Raw genomic sequence first — 18,182 nt, 5'->3', positions numbered from 1 at the left:
CTACAATGGAACACAACTGGCACTTCCACATATCCAAACTAATATTATGGGAATAAAGTTATAATATTACAAGAATAAAGTTAAAATACTCAGAAAAAAACCCCCAACAACAGCAAAAATGGGAAAAAAGAGCAAAGAGCGAAGTAGATATTAATAGTTTTTTTCACCTACAGGATATCACAAAAGATGTTTTTTTGCAGTTTTTTTCTTGAAATCGTAATCGTATATCTACACGTGTTGCTTTACAAAATATCAAAGCGACAAAGTTGCATCCTTTCATTTTTCACTTTGTGTCCTTCGATGGAAAAAGTTTGGACACCCTGGGTGTAGGGTTTTAATCAGATTTAAAACTTGCCCAGCGGTAACCGCGATCGCTCCTCAGCACCATTTGTCACTTTTTCTTGACAAGGCAGCCAGAAAGTGTTTTTCCACATGCAAGAATTACAGTGGTGTGAAAGAGTGTTTGCCCCCTCCCTGATTATTATTTTATTACATGTTTGTCACACTTAAATGTTTCACATCAACTAATTTAAATATTAGTCAATGACAACACAACTGAACACAAAACGCACTTTTTGAATGAAACTTTTTAAAACCATTTCTGAAGCTTTGGGACTCCACAGTGAGAGCCATTATCCACAAATGGCCAAAACATGGAACAGTGGGGAACCTTCCCAGGAGTGGCCGGCCAACCAAAATGACCCCAAGAGCGCAGCGACGACTCATCGAAGAGGTCACAAAAGACCCCACAACTACATCCAAAGAGCTGCAGGCCTCACTTGCCTCAGTTAAGGTCAGTGTTCATGACTCCACCATAAGAAAGACACTGGGCAAAAACGGCCTGCATAGCAGAGTTCCAAGACCAAAACCACTGCTGAACAAAAAGAACATTAAGACTCGTCTCAATTTGGACAGAAATCATCTTGATGATCCCCAAGACCTTTGGGAAAATACTCTGTGGACTGACAAGACAAAAGTTGAACTTTTTGGAAGGTGTGTGTCCCATTACATCTGGGGTAAAAGGAGCGCCACGTTTCAGGAAAAAGAACATCATAGCAACAGTAAAATATGGTGGTGGTAGTGTGATGGTCTGGGGCTGTTTTGCTGCTTCAGCACCTGGAAGACTTGCTGTGAGAAATGGAAGCATGAATTCTGCTGAAGGAGAATGTCCGGCCATCTGTTGGTGACCTCAAGCTGAAAGCAACTTGGGTTGTGCAGCAGGACAATGATCCAAAACACACCAGCAAGTCCACCTCTGAATGGCTGAAGACTTTGGAGTGGTCTAGTCCAAGTCCTGACCTGAATCCTATTGAGATGCTGTGGCATGACCTTAAAAAGGCGCTTCATGCTGGAAAACCCTCCAATGTGGCTGAATGACAACAATTCTGCAAAGATAAGCGGGCCAAAATTCCTCCCCAGCGCTGTAAGAGACTCATTGCAAGTTATCACAAACGCTTGATTGCAGTTGTTGCTGCTAAGGGGGCCCAACCAGTTATTAGGTTTAGGGGACAAACACATCACACAGGGCCATGTAGGTTTGGATTTTTTTCTCCCTTAATAACAAAAAGTTTCATTAAAAAACTGGATTTTGTGTTGAGTTGTGTTGTCATTGACCAATATTTACATTTGTTTGATGATCTGACTTGCCCCTTGACCCCTGGCCAATCACAACAGAGCAGGCGTTTGGACCAAGAGGAGAAGAATGCAGATTTATGGAGTATTTTATTAAAAGAAATGTTCAGACACATGTGCATCCACACATCAGTGTACCCTGCAGCTCCAGGGCCTACTGCACCCCCCGCCTCCGCCCGTGGTCCCTCTGCCCCTCCCACCTCTTCTCCAGCCTCAGCAGCAGCACCGGGGCCGATACGCCTGCGCTAACCCATCCCCACCCCCATCATCTGTTCCTTTGCTCCCACATCCATTATAGGGCAGGTTTGCATTTAGACTGAGTGAGAGCGAGAAAGAGGTGGGGGGGGGCCGTTGGGAGGAGAGAGAGAGAGAGAGAAGTAGCTGAGAGCGGCGAGCAGGCTAACCAGCAAGCGAGGCTGCAGCCATGGACGGCGTCAACAATGGAGCTGCAGAGGATGCGCTGAGGTGATCAGTCAGCCAGGCGTCGGCTGAGGGTGACGATACTCGAGGTGGTGCGGGGTGGGGTGGGGGGGCTCAGGGGGAGGAAGAGGAGGCGAGGAGGGAGGAGGATGGGCCTGGCGGGCAGACTCGCGATGGCACAGCAGCAATTGGATTAAAGCAGTATGGTAACGTTTCTCCTTTCCATTGAATGTGTCGCTACTCGTCCTCGTCCCGCCATCCTGTGCTGTTCTTGTGCCATCCCTCCTGTGTCATCCTCATCATGGCCCCCCCCACCCCACCCCCCGGCTTCCCAACTCAGAGCGTCGTCCATTGCTGCTGCATTGTTGTTGTCTCTTTGCAGCATCATCCATCCTCGACCCAGCAGCGACCGCGGCCGTCTGTTTTTTTTTTTCAGCTCTGGCTTTATAGTAGCCGACTTTCACAGGCCCGCTTTGCTCTTAGCTAATGGAGACAGAGTGCGTATCATGGTGCGGGGGGGTTGAGGGGGTTGTATGGATAAATCCTCCCACTGACCCGTCCAGAGAAATGAGAGCGCGGCAGCCGGGATGCTCGGTGTCATGTGTCTGCCTGAGCTCATGTTTGCAGGCTCTGATTACACTGTTTTGACGTCAGGGGAAGCGAGGGGGGCATTAAACTAGCCGCCACCTGCCCGCCGACACGTATACCCATGCAGGGAATCCCCCTCGTGGGTCCTTTACAAACATGATCGGGTTCGGCATGGTTCTACAACGTCATATTTCCTCATTCATGACATTTTTGTCATGCACCAAAATGACAAATACTAAGAATGGGTGCACTACTAGGCTGCAACCAGCAGAGGCGCTGTTGATTCAGTCTCAACTGCTTTGCTGCCTAAAAAGAAGCAGAACATACTAGAACACGACTTCGCAATATTTCACATAACCCCTCCAGACAGCGTTACGGGTGCTTTACACTCTTAGAAATGCTCAAATTGATTCATTTTTGGCCAGAAAAAGCGCTTACATTATTTATCTTATGACATGATACAGCCAAACCTCAGTTCTTGTACGCCCCAGTTTTGGTATATTTTGGTTTTCCTTGAAAATGTTGCCTTGGTTTTCGTACATATTGCACACAATAGCCTAGTCTGTGTGCCTGTTACGCAAAATGCCCAAACAAAGCAGCCTATGCGTTGCTGACTCACTGTCCGGGCGACTGCTAAATAACCCGCCATGGGGACAAAGAAAGTTTCGAGTGCCTGTTACGACGGAGTATTAAAATAATCTGAGATTTTGAGAATAAAGTCATGAATTTAGGAGAAAAAAAAGTCATAATATTACGAGAATACATTTACAACAAAAACTGGTAACTTTATGGTACAGGCATTGCCTGAGACAGCTATGAAAAGGGGGAACTCATGTGACCTTTGGTCTTGGGCATGTGGAGGGCGCGGGGTAAGGAAGGCGGAAGTGAGAAGGGCTAGCCATGCTAATCTGTTTGCGCTCAACTGCTCTGTTTTGCTGCCACGTTATGAATAAAAGCTTGCCTGAAACAAGAGGAAAGTTTCCTTCCTTCCTGAAGAGCTATGCTCTATTTTCCCTCTGACACGTATGACACCATCACACCTCATATCAACACTTTATTCTTGTAAATTTACGACTTTATGTTAGTAAATGTATGGCTTTTTTGTCACAGATTTAGGCTTATTTTCTTCTTTTTTCTTTAAAACGACTTTATTACAACTTTTTTCTTGTAAGTCCTGAATTTACAAGAAAAAAGGCATAAATTTACGGGAAAAAGTTGTAATATTACGAGAATAAAGTCATAAATGTTGTAAATATGCTTGTAAATTTGAGACTTTTTTTCCTTGTAAATTTCTACTTTTTTTTGTAACTTTCTGACTTTATTCTTGTAATATTACGTTTTTTTTCATGGTAAATTTACGACTTTATTCTTGTAAATGTATGACTTTTTTCTCGTAAATTTATGACTTTAGTCTCGTAAATTTACGACTTTATTTTTCATAAATGTATGCCTTTTTTTCTTGTAAATTTACGACTTTATTCTCGGAATATTACGTCATTTTTTCTCATAAATTTATGACTTTTTGGTCATAAATTTAAGACTTTATGCTTGTAAATGTCTAACTTTTTTCTCTTAAATTTACGACTCTTTTTCTCGTAAATTTCCAACTTCATTTTCGTAAATTTAGGACTTTTTTCTTGTAAATTTCCAACTTCATTTTCATAAATTTAGGACTTTTTTTTCTCGTAAATTTACGACTCTATGCTTGTAAATTTACTACTTTTTTCTCATAAATTTACAACTTTTTTCCTGTAAATTTACAACTTTATGTTAGTAAATGTATGGCTTTTTTGTTGCAGATTTAGGCTTATTTTCTTCTTTTTTCTCATAAAGAAAAAAAACGACTTTATTACAACTTTTTTCTTGTAAATTTGAAATTAAGTCCTGAATTTACAAGAAAAAAGGCATAAATTTACAGGAATAAGTTGTAAAATTACGAGAATAAAGTCGTAAATGTTGTAAATATGCTTGTAAAATTAAGACTTTTTTTCTCGTAAATTTCTAATTTTTTTTTTGTAACTTTCTGACTTTATTCTTGTAATATTACGTTTTTTTTCCTGGTAAATTTCCGACTTTATTCTTGTAAATGTATGACTTTTTTCTCGTAAATTTATGACTTTAGTCTCGTAAATTTACGACTTTATTTTTCATAAATGTATGCCTTTTTTTCTTGTAAATTTACGACTTTATTCTCGGAATATTACGACAATTTTTCTCGTACATTTATGACTTTTTTGTCGTAAATTTAAGACTTTATGCTTGTAAATGTCTAATTTTTTTCTCTTAAATTTACGACTCTTTTTCTCGTAAATTTCCAACTTCATTTTCGTAAATTTAGGACTTTTTTTCTTGTAAATTTCCAACTTCATTTTCGTAAATTTAGGACTTTTTTTTCTCGTAAATTTACTACTTTTTTCTCATAAATTTACTACTTTTTTCTCATAAATTTACAACTTTTTTCCTGTAAATTTACAACTTTATGTTAGTAAATGTATGGCTTTTTTGTTGCAGATTTAGGCTTATTTTCTTCTTTTTTCTCATAAAGAAAAAAAACGACTTTATTACAACTTTTTTCTTGTAAATTTGAAATTAAGTCCTGAATTTACAAGAAAAAAGGCATAAATTTACAGGAAAAAGTTGTAATATTACGAGAATAAAGTCGTAAATGTTGTAAATATGCTTGTAAAATTAGGACTTTTTTTCTCGTAAATTTCTAAATTTTTTTGTAACTTTCTGACTTTATTCTTGTAATATTACGTTTTTTTTCCTGGTAAATTTCCGACTTTATTCTTGTAAATGTATGCCTTTTTTTCTTGTAAATTTACGACTTTATTCTCGGAATATTACAACAATTTTTCTCGTACATTTATGACTTTTTTGTCGTAAATTTAAGACTTTATGCTTGTAAATGTCTATTTTTTTTCTCTTAAATTTACGACTCTTTTTCTTGTAAATTTCCAACTTCATTTTCGTAAAGTTAGGACTTTTTTTCTCGTAAATTTATGACTATGCTTGTAAATTTATTACTTAATTTTACAACTTTACAACTTTTTTCTCATAAATTTACAACTTTTTTCCTGTAAATTTACAACTTTATGTTTGTAAATTTATGGCTTTTTTGTCGCAGATTGAGGCTTATTTTCTTCTTTTTTCTCATAAAGAAAAAAACGACTTTATTACAACTTTTTTCTTGTAAATTTGAAATTAAGTCATAAATTTACAGGAAAAAGTTGTAATATTATGAGAATAAAGTCGTAAATGTTGTAAATATGTTTGTAAATTTATGACTTTTTTCTGGTAAATTTCTGAATTTATTATTGTAAATCTATGACTTTTTTTTGTAAATTTATGAGAAAAGTCAGAAATTTACAAAAGTTTTAAATATGCTTGTAAATGTATGACTTTTTTCCGTAAATTTACAACTTTATTTGCATAAATTTATGACTTTTTTTCTCGTAGGTGTATGACTTTTTTTTCGTAAATTTATTACTTTTTTTCTGGTAAATTTACGTCATTTTCCCCCACAAATTTACGACTTTTCTTCTCATAATGACTTCATTCACGAAATCTCAGATTTTTTTTTCCAATGTGGACCTAACACTCCATCGTACCCTCCCTCACTCATATTGTGTACATAAACAAAATGAATCATACCCTCCCCTAATTTGGGGTTAAAGTGTTTTTTAAAATTTGTTGGATGGATGGTATCTTTTAGGTGGAATTGACATAAGCTAGAGCATTACTTATGTTTGTATTGAGGAAGACTAACAAGTGAGGGAGATGGTAGATTTTTCTCAAGTTTGGTGTTTATAAACAGGCTCTAGGGACACACAATGCTGTTAGAACATCATTAAAAAGCCACCTTTGCATAAACATGTCCAGGTAAAAGTTAGCCATCCAACACATAAACATCGGTTGGATCAGGTTGACGTGGCTGATCTGGGGCCAGCTACAAAGTGTCGAGGAGGCCACAAAGTGTCACCCGTGTTCATTCGTGTGTTCCGTATTGCATTTTTACGACCCTACCTTCTCGTCCTGGCAGCTGGACAAGAGCGAGGCGACCACTCTCAGCCTCCCCTCCACCACCAGCCATGGAGGCTCTGACAGTAACATCAGCGCGGAGGTGGCCGGGTCATCATCGGGGGTCGCGGCTGGAGGCGCGGAGGGCGGCGCTGGGGCCGGCGAGCCTCAGCGGACACGGGCCGCCCTGGAGCACCTGCAGCAGAAGATCCTGAAGGTGACCGAGCAGATTCGCGTGGAGCAGGAGGCCCGTGACGACAACGTGGCCGAGTACCTGAAGTTGGCCCACAACGCCGACAAACAGCAGGCTTCCAGGATCAAGCAGGTGTTTGAGAAGAAGAACCAAAAGTCGGCACAGACCATCGCACACTTGCACAAAAAATTAGAGCACTATCACAAGAAGCTAAAGGAGATAGAGCAGGTGAGTGGGGTCATCATCTCACACATATTTGAAAACAGTAGCCTTATTATAATAATAACAATGAGTCATTCAAATCTTTTATTATATTTTGCTTTCATTTTAATGTCTGAATGTTGAATGTCATTTGAATTTTTAATGTCTATTATAACGTACAATTAATCATTATAACGTATGACTGACACTACAAGTCCCACAATGCACGTCGGTGCTCACTGGCGTGTTGTCATGTAGCTGTCCCTAACTCGTCCGTTGGCGGTACAGTCACTCGTGAGCGCTCATGGAGCCCGCTTGAATCAAGTTTAAGAGTTAATTTTGTGAGTAAATCATTGCTAAATTTTGACGACATAAACAAATCTTACCGTGCTTATTTATTCGGTAAGTGTTGTCGCTAGGTCGCTAGCCTCCACGGCTAGTTCTTGAGGTCCTCGTGCAACTGAGTACGGCGGTCTCTGAGGGTCAAAAGTGTGTGGTAAGTGTGTGGTAGCGTATCACGGCACGTTAAGTTGTACTGTAAAATTTATATTTACGTGTCATTTGATAGTTTTCAATTACTAAATCATTGTCAGGTGCTGAATGACCTTTACACTGTCTAAACTCCAGCATCAAGGCAATTTTTTGGACAACACACCTTTAATACGCTATTGTGGCACTTCTGAGACTCTAACACGGGACCTTTAGGGCACATATTTTCACTCTAACGATGTATTTCTTTGCTCTTTACAGAATGGACCGGCCCGCCAGCCAAAGGACGTCCTGCGGGACATGCAGCAAGGATTAAAGGACGTGGGGGCCAACGTTCGTGCAGGGATAAGTGGCTTTGGCGGCGGTGTAGTGGAAGGGGTCAAAGGTGGCGTGTCGGCCCTCACTCACACCGCCGTGGTCTCCAAGCCCAGAGAGTTCGCCAGTCTTATCAGGAACAAGTTTGGCAGCGCGGATAACATCGCTCACCTCAAGGACACGTTGGAGGACGGTGTCGGGGGCCATGCGGACGACACCCCCACCCCTCGCGCCCTGAGCGGAAGCGCCACGCTGGTCTCCAGCCCAAAGTACGGCAGTGACGACGAGTGCTCCAGCGCCACGTCCGGTTCGGGCGCGTGCAGCAACTCTGGCGGGGCGGGAGGAGGAGGAGGAGGAGTGTTAGGACCCACGATGGGGAGTCCCAGGTTGGACGGGCACCACCATCATCACCATCACGTGCACAGCTCGTGGGACTCTCTCCTTGAGGGCCTGCAGGAGATCAAAGTTAGTCAGGCCCACATGGAGGACACCATCGAGGACATGAAGGGCCAGCTGCAGAGCGACTACTCCTACATGACCCAGTGCCTGCAAGAGGAGAGATACAGGTACACATACACGTATTAGTGGCCTCCACTGTAATCAATGCCATGTCCCAATAAAACACAGTTAACAACAAATGTTCCAAATTTCCTGAAATAGCGGACTTCACTGCAATCAACACCATGCCCAAAACACCAAATGTTTTGTATTTCCTCAAATAGCGACCAGCACCGTAACCGAATCCATGCCCCAAACAACAAATGTGCCGTCTTTCCTCAAATAGCGGCCTGCACTGTAATTGACGCCATGCCCCAATAAATCACAATTAACACCAAATGTTCCATATTAGTGGCCTCCACTGTAATCAATGCCATGTCCCAATAAATCACAATTAACACCAAATGTTCCATATTAGTGGCCTCCACTGTAATCAATGCCATGTCCCAATAAATCACAATTAACACCAAATGTTCCAAATTTCCTGAAATAGCGGACTTCACTGCAATCAACACCATGCCCAAAACACCAAATGTTCAGTATGTCCTCAAATAGCGACCAGCACCGTAACCGAATCCATGCCCCAAACAGCAAATGTGCCGTCTTTCCTCAAATAGTGACCTCCACTATGATTGACGCCATGCACCAACGAATCACTATTAACACCAAATGTTCCCTATTTCCTCAAATAGTAGACTCCACTGTAATCAGTGCCATGCCCCCAATAAATCACAATTAACATCAACTGTTCCCAATTTCCTCAAATAGCGGACTTCACTGTAATCAACACCATGCTCCAAACACCAAATATTCAGTATTTCTGCACATAGCGGCTAGCACTGTAATTGATGCCTTGCCCCAATTAATCACAATTAATACCAAATGTTCCTTATTTTCTCAAATAGCAACCTCCACTGTAACCGAAGCCATGTCCCAAACAACAAATGTGCCGTCTTTCCTCAAATAGCGACCTCCACTATAATCAACGCCATGCCCCAATTAATCACTATTAACACCAAATGTTCCCTATTTCCTCAAATAGTAGACTCCACTGTAATCGATGCCATGCTCCAAACATAAAACGTCTTGTGTAGTTCTTCAAATAGCGACCTCCACTGTAACCGAAGCCCTGCTCCAAACAACAAATGTGCCGTCTTTCCTCAAATAGCGGCCTCCACTGCAATCAACGACATGTTCCAATAAATCCCAATTAACACCAAATGTTCCCTATTTCTTCCAACAGCAGCCTCCACTGTAACTGACACCAAGCCCAAACAAATGTTCCATCTTTCCTCAAAAAGTGGCCTCCACTGTAGCTGATGCCATGCCCCAAACACCAAATGTTCTGTATTTCCTTAAATAGCAGCCTTGATACCATGCCCAAATTAATCACGATTAAAAGCAAATTTCCGTCTTTCCTCAAATAGCGGCCTCGGCATTAATCGATTTATTTTATAATTTTATTAAGATATTCATGAAAAAAGACTCTTACCCCTAATAGATGCCTGCTACTCTCTGCAGTTGAGTAACATCCCCGGGCAGTATCTGAGGAAATGTAGAACGTAAGATGCTTTTTGTACTAAACTATTATAAGAACAATATGTTTCCCTTTAACTCGTTAAAAAAAGGACAAATGGGAAGGAAGCTGTGGATGACCGTGTAGGCTTACCCTTTCTTTGGTCGTTCCCAGGTATGAACGACTTGAAGAGCAACTGAGTGACCTGACGGAGCTTCATCAGAATGAAATGAGCAATCTCAAACAGGAGCTGGCCAGCATGGAGGAGAAGGTGGCCTATCAGTCCTACGAGAGAGCACGAGACATTCAGGTTATCACGCGTCATAAAATCAGCCTATTATCTCTTTGGCTTTCATCGCTACCTAGAAATATACTGTACAGAACCTGCTAGACACACTCATAGAATGTCATAACTATAGGATGGTGATGTACTGTGACAATTAAATAAAAATACAAGAAAATAAATAACATACAAAATAAATAAATACAACAAAATGAAATAGATTTAATAAAAAAATATCACACATAAAATAACATAAAATACAATAAAAATAAATAACATACAAAATGAATAAAATACAATCAAATATATAAAAAGAATAAAAACAAACAAAGTAGAATAAAACAGAAATAAATGATATTAAATTCAAATGCGGTGAAGAAAATCTACATACTAAAGTGTAGAAATAACTGCAATACTGCAGATTTGAAGAACAAAAACAATAATTCACATTTTTTTTAGGTGTTAAGAAAATGTAATTAAATAAATATAAAAAAAACAACTAAAATACGATAAAATTAAAATGAATTATATGAAAAAGATATTAAAATCAAAACAAAAAAAGGTGCAAATTTCAAGAATACAGCGGTTGGATTTGTAAAATTACTAAATTAGTGCAATTTTGAAAGCAGTTGAGTAAATAAAATAAGGTGAACTAAAATAAAAATAATTAAAAATACTAAACACTGCAGGATGTTGAAGAACATAGCAGTTAAATTTGTAAAATTAGTGCAATTTGGAGCGGTGCAATGTAAATATAATAAAATATTTTTAAAAAAGATATTCAAATAAAAACAAATAAAGGTGCAAATTTCAAGAACACATCAATTTACATTTGTAAACTTAGTAAATTAGCACAATTTAGAAAGCAGTCCAGTAAATAAAATAAGGTGAACTAAAATAAGATGAAGTAAAAATACTAAACATTGCGGCTTTTGAAGAGCAAAGCAGTTAAATTTGTCACATTTGCGCAATTTGGAGCGGTGCAAAGTAAATCAAATGAAACAAAATGCCGTAAAATGAAATAAATTATATGAAAAAGATTTTAAAATAAAGACAATAGAAGGTGCAAATGTCAAGAATACAGCAGTTGCATTTGTAAACTTTGTAAATTAGTACAATTTTGAAAGCAGTCCAGTAAATAAAATAAGATGAACTAAAATAAAATAAAGTTGAACACAGCAGTTAAATTTGTAAAATGATTGCAACTTTGAGCGGAGCAATTAAAATAAAATAAAATAAAAAGCATAAAAAAACTAACAAAAAATGTGAAATCAATTATTTTAAAACTAAAAATATCAAATAAAAACAAAGAAAGTAGAATAAAACAGAACAAAGACAAATCTCATAAATTAATATAATAATTAATAAAAAATATAATATAATGAATATGATAGATAATAAATTAAATATATTTTTAATGTGGTTCCGAATAAATCAATTACTGTATAAGTGAATTGAGAATAGAATGAACTGTAACTGCAATCACGCGAGCCAGCAGCAGTATTATGTATTGATCAGTGTGTGCGTGTGTGTGTGTGCGCGCGTGCGTGCAGGAGGCGGTGGAGTCCTGTCTGACGCGCATCACCAAGCTGGAGCTGCAGCAGCAGCAGCAGCAGGTGGTCCAGCTGGAAGGCGTGGAGAACGCCAACGCTCGGGCGCTGCTGGGCAAGCTCATCAACGTCATCCTGGCGCTCATGGCCGTGCTGCTGGTCTTCGTGTCCACGCTGGCCAACTTCATCACGCCGCTGATGAAGACCCGAGCCCGCGTGGCCGCCACCGTCCTGCTGACTGTGCTGCTCTTCGTCTTGTGGAAGCATTGGGACTTTGTGGAGACCTGGCTTCTGCCCAGCTGAGCCAGAGGATCAACCACCAGAAGCACACGGGATGACGACACGCCACACTTTGTCTGACCTTCACCCAAATGTGGAAACAGAACTACAATCCAGCTTGCCGAGCATCTCATTGATCTGCTCCATTGGTGTGGATGACCAATCATTGATTTACACCGCTGTCACCAAAAACAACAACTCCTGCTATGCTCTTTGTTTTCTAATTAGGAGGACACCATGAAGACAGGATGAGGATCTCTCATGAATGTTATGTGCTCGTCGTCATGCATGTCCTCGTGTGGCATGGCTTGACGCTTCAGGAAGGACAACATGGATTTGGGAATAACTGCCATTTAGTTAGATACATTCATCCGACACTTCATTAGGTACACCTGCACAATGTTTTCACACCCAATAGAGAGACTTACACCATAATGCTCAGTTTTGATAGACACTAATAAAGTTTTGACACTAATAATTTAATTTAATTTAATTTAATTTTTGTAAATAAGTACACATTTAAAAGATAATAATCTTTTTTATATTACAAAATAACATTAAATTTAATTTAATTTTTAATTGAATGAAAATAAGTACATTTTATTCATATAACACCTTTCACAGATAAAAATCATCATTTTTTAAAATAATAACATAAAACAAATGCAATTAATAAAAAGACAATAAATATACGAGTCGCCGCATGGATTTCCAGACATACCCCCCCGTCTAACTAAAAGCCTGATTAAGTCCATATATTAATTAAATCCATATTTTTATATTTTTATTTTCTTTTATTGTAAATGTATTGTAAATATGTAAGTACATTCATATAACTCCTTCCACAGATACAAAACATGAAGTATTTATAACATAAACGCAATTGTAGAATAAAAAACACAATGTATAGAACAACAACAACAATTAAGTGTAGCTTAGTAATTATTTATAATTAAATTGATTTGATATATATAAGAAAATATAAAAAGCAATTGTAAAAAAAATTAATAAAATAAAATCCTCTTAAAACCCTGGTCTGACTCAAAGCCTGAGTAATTATTTAGAATTAAATAATTATTTGTATTCTATTTTATTTTACTTGAAAAACCACAATGTGGTTTACAATAAAATAAAATAAATTAAATTATAAAAATACATAAAACCTCCCTCTAATTAAAAGCCAGCTCAGGTCATTATTTACAATTAAATAACTTCTTTTGTGTCTTTATTTGTTTAAATGTTGATTTAATTTAAAATAAGGAAGTACATTTTATTCATATAACACTTTCCATAGATAAAAATCAAAAAGTGTTTCATAATAAAATAAAACAAATGCAATTGTAGATGCAATGAATAAAACAAGTAACAATTTAACTAAAGTGTCATTAATTAATTATTTATAATTCAATCATTTACAATTGATTAGATATATACTGTATAATGATAATAAAATATGAGCAATTGTAAAAAAACAAACCAACACTGGTCTAACTAAAAGTCTGTTTGAGAAATGAGTTCTACACAGTGGTGTGAGAAAGTGTTTGCCTCCTTCCTGATTTCTTTTTTTTTTTTTGCATGTTTGTCACACTTAAATGTTTCAGATCATCAAACAAATGTAAATATTAGTCAATGACAACACAACTGAACACAAAATGCAGTTTTTAAAAGAAACTTTTTATTATTAAGGGATAAAGAAAGATCCAAACCTACATGTCCCTGTGTGGAAAAAGTGATTGCCCCCTAAAGCTAATAACTGGTTGGGCCCCCCTTAGCAGCAACAACTGCAATCAAGCGTTTGTGATAACTTGCAATGAGTCTCTTACAGCGCTGTGGAGGAATTTTGCAGAATTGTTGTCATTCAGCCACAATGGTGGGTTTTCCAGCATGAAGCGCCTTTTTAAGGTCATGCCACAGCATCTCAATAGGATTCAGGTCAGGACTTGGACTAGGCCACTCCAAAGTCTTCATCCATTCAGAGGTGGACTTGCTGGTGTGTTTTGGATCATTGTCCTGCTGCAGAACCCAAGTTGCTTTCAGCTTGAGGTCACCAACAGATGGCTGGACATTCTCCTTCAGCAGAATTCATGCTTCCATTTATCACAGCAAGTCTTCCAGGTCCTGAAGCAGCAAAACAGCCCCAGACCATCACACTACCACCACCATATTTTAATGTTGGTATGATGTTCTTTTTCTGAAATGCGGCATTACTTTTACATCAGATGTAATGGGACACACACCTTCCAAAAAGTTCAACTTTTGTCTTGTCAGACCACAGAGTATTTTCCCAAAGGTCTTGGGGATTATCAAGATGTTTTCTGGCAAAATTGAGACAACTCGGTGGTTTTTGTCTTGGAACTCTGCCAGGCTGTTTTTGTGCCCAGTGTCTTTCTTATGGTGGAGTCATGAACACTGACCTTAACTGAGGCAAGTGAGGCCTGTAGTTCTTTGGATGTTGTTGTGGGGTCTTTTGTGACCTTTTGGATGAGTCGTCGCTGCGCTCTTGGGATCATTTTGGTTGGCAGGCCACTCCTGGGAAGGTTCACACTGTTTGATGTTTTCACCATTTGTGGATAATGGTTTGCTCTCACTGTAGTTTGCTGGAGGCCCAAAGCTTTAGAAATGGCTTGCTGATAGATGATAGATGTCAATTAAGTTATGTCTTAACGTGGGGGCAATTACGTTTTCACACAAGACCATGTAGGTTTGGATTTTTTTTCTCCCTTAATAATAATAAGTTTCATTTAAAAAGTGCATTTTGTGTTCAGATGTGTTGTCGTTGACTAATATTTACATTTGTTTGATGATCTGAGACATTTAAGTGTGACAAACAAATAAGAAATCAGAAGGGGACAAACACTTTTTCACACTATGTATTTTATTTTAAAAACCACAGTAAATTCAATTATAAAAATCCAAAAAAGCACTGTCTCACTAAAAGCCTCATTATTTATAATTAAATCAGTTATTTTGTTTCTTTATTTGACGAGATGCTGATGTCATGTAAAATAGGAATTGATTGTGATGATAGTTCTAGCAGCGTACAAGTGCATTGCATCCATCATACTGCAGGTGTTTCTAATATTTAGGATGCCTCGCGAGTGGGACAAATGATTAGAAACACCTCCCGGTATGATGCAGTGCACAATAACAAGCCGATTGTTGAATAAGCAATGCCAGCGTTTCTATTGGACGTGATTAGATTGTGCAGGGGTACCTAATGTTGCGTCCCTCCCTGGTTTGTCGCAGACGCTTTTTAGACATTTTTCTGGCCGTGTTTCTCTAGCTGAACAAATCTGCTCAAATGCATCATCGTCATGATAATGTGAACAATATTTTCCATGCATATAGTAAATGATTTGACTTGTCGTAGATCTGCTTTTGCTCCCTCCCTGCAGTGTCAAACTGGCATGTCAGTATGTGTGTGTGTGTGCGTGCGTGTGTGTTAATGTTTCTATCCACTTTGCGAAAATAAATGTCTGTTTTTTTTGAACGTGTGAGGAATAAATAGTTCCATTTCTTGATCCTTTTAAAGAGGTTAGGAAAGCACACACTTCTTGTCTTGTAGAGGTTTAATCCCAGGGGATTAAGTACGTGTAACGCCTCCTGATTAGCACAATCTTTGTTTTGTCTAGACTATTATAGAAATACAATCCATAGAAGGATGCTATCTGCTCGCTGCTTATGGTGTCCGTCATCAGTTTTACAAAAAAAATTTCAATATCAAAATTGTTTAATTTTATCAAAAATAATAACATAAATACAAATATTAATAAATAAAATAAATTATTAAACACCTCTCTATATGATGCATGTTACTTGCACACAGCACTAAAAATTTTGCTAAATTATCTAATTATAGATAAATAAATACAAATATTAATAAAATATTAGAAACACCTATCTACAAGAACAATAAATAAAATAAGGGGGAAGGTGGGTTGGAAGGGAGCAAAAACGTAACGTAATGTAAGAAGAAATAATTTAAATATTAATGACAAATAAATTGCTGACATTCAAGCTGTTTTTTAATTCAAAATGTACATCAAGTCTTAGCATCTTGGATTGGTTTTAGCCTTGTTTACAAAATGAGTTTTTATTTTTCAGTGTGCAGTCCAAAGTAGGGACACACACACACACACACACACACACACACACACACACACACACACACGCGTACCTAATGTTGTGGCTTGTGAGTGTCCACCAGCGGTGTCCAAACTTTTTCCAGCGTGGGCCACATAGTGAAAAATGAAAGGATGCAACTTTGCCACTTTGATATTTTGTAAAGAAAAACTGCATCTCAGCTTTGTGGTGTGGGTGAAAAAGACTGTTATTACTATCAACTTCACTCTTTACCCTTTTTTCCCACTTTTTGCTTTTTTTTTAACTTTCCAAATATTTCAACTTCCTTCAGAAATAATCTTTGTTAATTTTCTTTTTTGTTTATTATGACTTTATTCTCATATTGTTATTTTTCCCCAATTTAATTTTCCAAAAATTACAACTTCATTTTGTTTTGTTTCTCATAATATTCTTCTATAAAAATAACATAGTTTTTCTTTAATACTCCAGCTATATGCTTCTAAAATGACATTCTTTTTAATCATATTACGGGTTTGTTCTTGTAAAATTGAGAATTTTCTCAGTAGACTTTTTTCTCTTCATATTTTGACTTCATTCTTGTAAAATTGCAGCTGTTTCAATTTCTGCTGTTGTTTTATAAACATTTTTAAAAATTTCCAACTACAGTATTTCAACTTTCCTTCTTGTAATTATGACTTTATTCTTGTTACATGATAACTTTTTCCGCAACCCAATTGTCCTGAAATTACAATTTTGTTTGTTGTTTTCTTTGTTTCTCATATTACAACTTGAAGAAAAAAATCCTTCTTTAATATTTCAACTTTATGCTACTAAAATGAATTATTTTTCCTCATGACATTATGACTTCATTCACAAACTTTAAATTCACAAACTAAATCACAAACTTTTCCCATTAGATTACAACTTTTTTCTCTTACGTTTTGACATAATTCTTGTAAAATTACTGCTGATTTTTCATCTTTTTTCAAAGTTGTCCAGTTTAATTATATTTTTAAAATGTGCGGTGGGCCAATGAAAAAACAGCCACCTGCCACAAATGGCCCTCGGGCACCTTGATATACAGTACAGTCATGCGACGTTTATCGCAGTGAATTTCTGCTAAGTAGGATTCAGTATTAATCTATAGGAATATTTTCATAGAGTATAGACAACCTGTTTGTAAATACTTTCAAAATACGTTTTTACCATTATTATAGCCATGTAGAGATTAAATATCACACCTATAGTCACTTTACTACACTCCTATTTCTTTGTCTGCGCCACACGAGCTACGGGATCACTGCGGGGACACAAGAGACGGCCAAAGCGGCAAATCTTGCCAGCAAGCTACCTAGTTAGCCTCCGATTTAATTAATCTACACCCCAAGGGTTTCAAACTGAGTGAGAAAGAAAGAAAAAGTAAGAAGTCAAAAACATACCACTTTCAATGGGAATAGGATAACTTTATTTCCACTCTATCATGTCGGACGTGCCATGGCTAGCTACATAATATTGCAGTGTTCAAGTCATGTGATTTAATGTCATGTCTCGTCAATGTTTTGTCATTACTGACACCTAGTGGTCAGAATACTACATACCACTTTTGTTTCAGTATTTTTTGACTGATATCGCGAGATTAAAACGTGACGATGCTTCTCGTTTAGAGAAAAGCTCTTTAAAAGAACAAGAACAGGGCAACTGGAAGCCAATCAGACTTAACTATGGCATCGCTACTTTAAATGATAGATAATACAGTATTATGGAAGTGCAGGCAGGATTGGAAGCGCAAATAATACAAATACTATACACCTACCGACCAACCTACCTCAGTGTTCCCGACGTCACTCGTCGGGGTTTTTTTTCTTCATCGGAGTTCATCAGCTGTGGCGGCGTCATGTCCAAGCAGAAGCTGTAGTAATTCTACATTTGATCAAACTTACTTAAATTTACCAAATATTAAGTCGTATGCAGTTCAAAACACGATTGCTGTATATGACTTCTATCAAAACAGGCGATACTAGCGCCTTTTTCGGACTTATTCATTACTTCCTGGTTGGACATTAACTGTAGTTTTTTTTTTAAAACAAATGTTTAAACCTGACCCTAAAACTAATC

General features: G+C 37.7%; 1 protein-coding gene across 2 annotated transcripts; it reads left to right on the top strand.

Annotated features, from left to right (window-relative positions):
* The first annotated feature begins 1,847 nt into the window (after positions 1 to 1,847).
* Positions 1,848 to 15,478, top strand: tmcc2 (transmembrane and coiled-coil domain family 2). Of its 2 annotated transcripts, XR_008572272.1 has the most exons (6): positions 1,848 to 2,258; positions 6,683 to 7,081; positions 7,805 to 8,424; positions 10,047 to 10,182; positions 11,709 to 12,133; positions 12,213 to 15,478. XR_008572272.1 is itself a non-coding variant. In XM_054785086.1 (5 exons), exons 1-5 carry the CDS (start codon positions 2,256 to 2,258, stop codon positions 12,006 to 12,008), a joined length of 1,458 nt encoding a protein of 485 aa, XP_054641061.1. In that variant the 5' UTR covers positions 1,849 to 2,255; the 3' UTR covers positions 12,009 to 15,478. The 2 variants fall into 2 exon arrangements, 1 of the variants encoding a protein (XP_054641061.1); XM_054785086.1 differs by having other exon boundaries at positions 1,849 to 2,258; positions 11,709 to 15,478.
* Positions 15,479 to 18,182: the final 2,704 nt, after the last annotated feature.

This window comes from Dunckerocampus dactyliophorus, chromosome 8 (assembly GCF_027744805.1).
Source record: "Dunckerocampus dactyliophorus isolate RoL2022-P2 chromosome 8, RoL_Ddac_1.1, whole genome shotgun sequence".
Classification (NCBI taxonomy): Eukaryota; Metazoa; Chordata; class Actinopteri; order Syngnathiformes; family Syngnathidae; genus Dunckerocampus; species Dunckerocampus dactyliophorus.
Note: the sequence above shows the minus strand (reverse complement) of the source record. Positions and strands in the feature narration are given on the sequence as shown.

Coding starts and splice junctions, on each gene's coding strand:
- tmcc2 (XM_054785086.1), top strand. Junction 7,082..7,804: donor AGCTAAAGGAGATAGAGCAG/GTGAGTGGGGTC, acceptor TGCTCTTTACAG/AATGGACCGGCCCGCCAGCC. Junction 8,425..10,046: donor CTGCAAGAGGAGAGATACAG/GTACACATACAC, acceptor GGTCGTTCCCAG/GTATGAACGACTTGAAGAGC.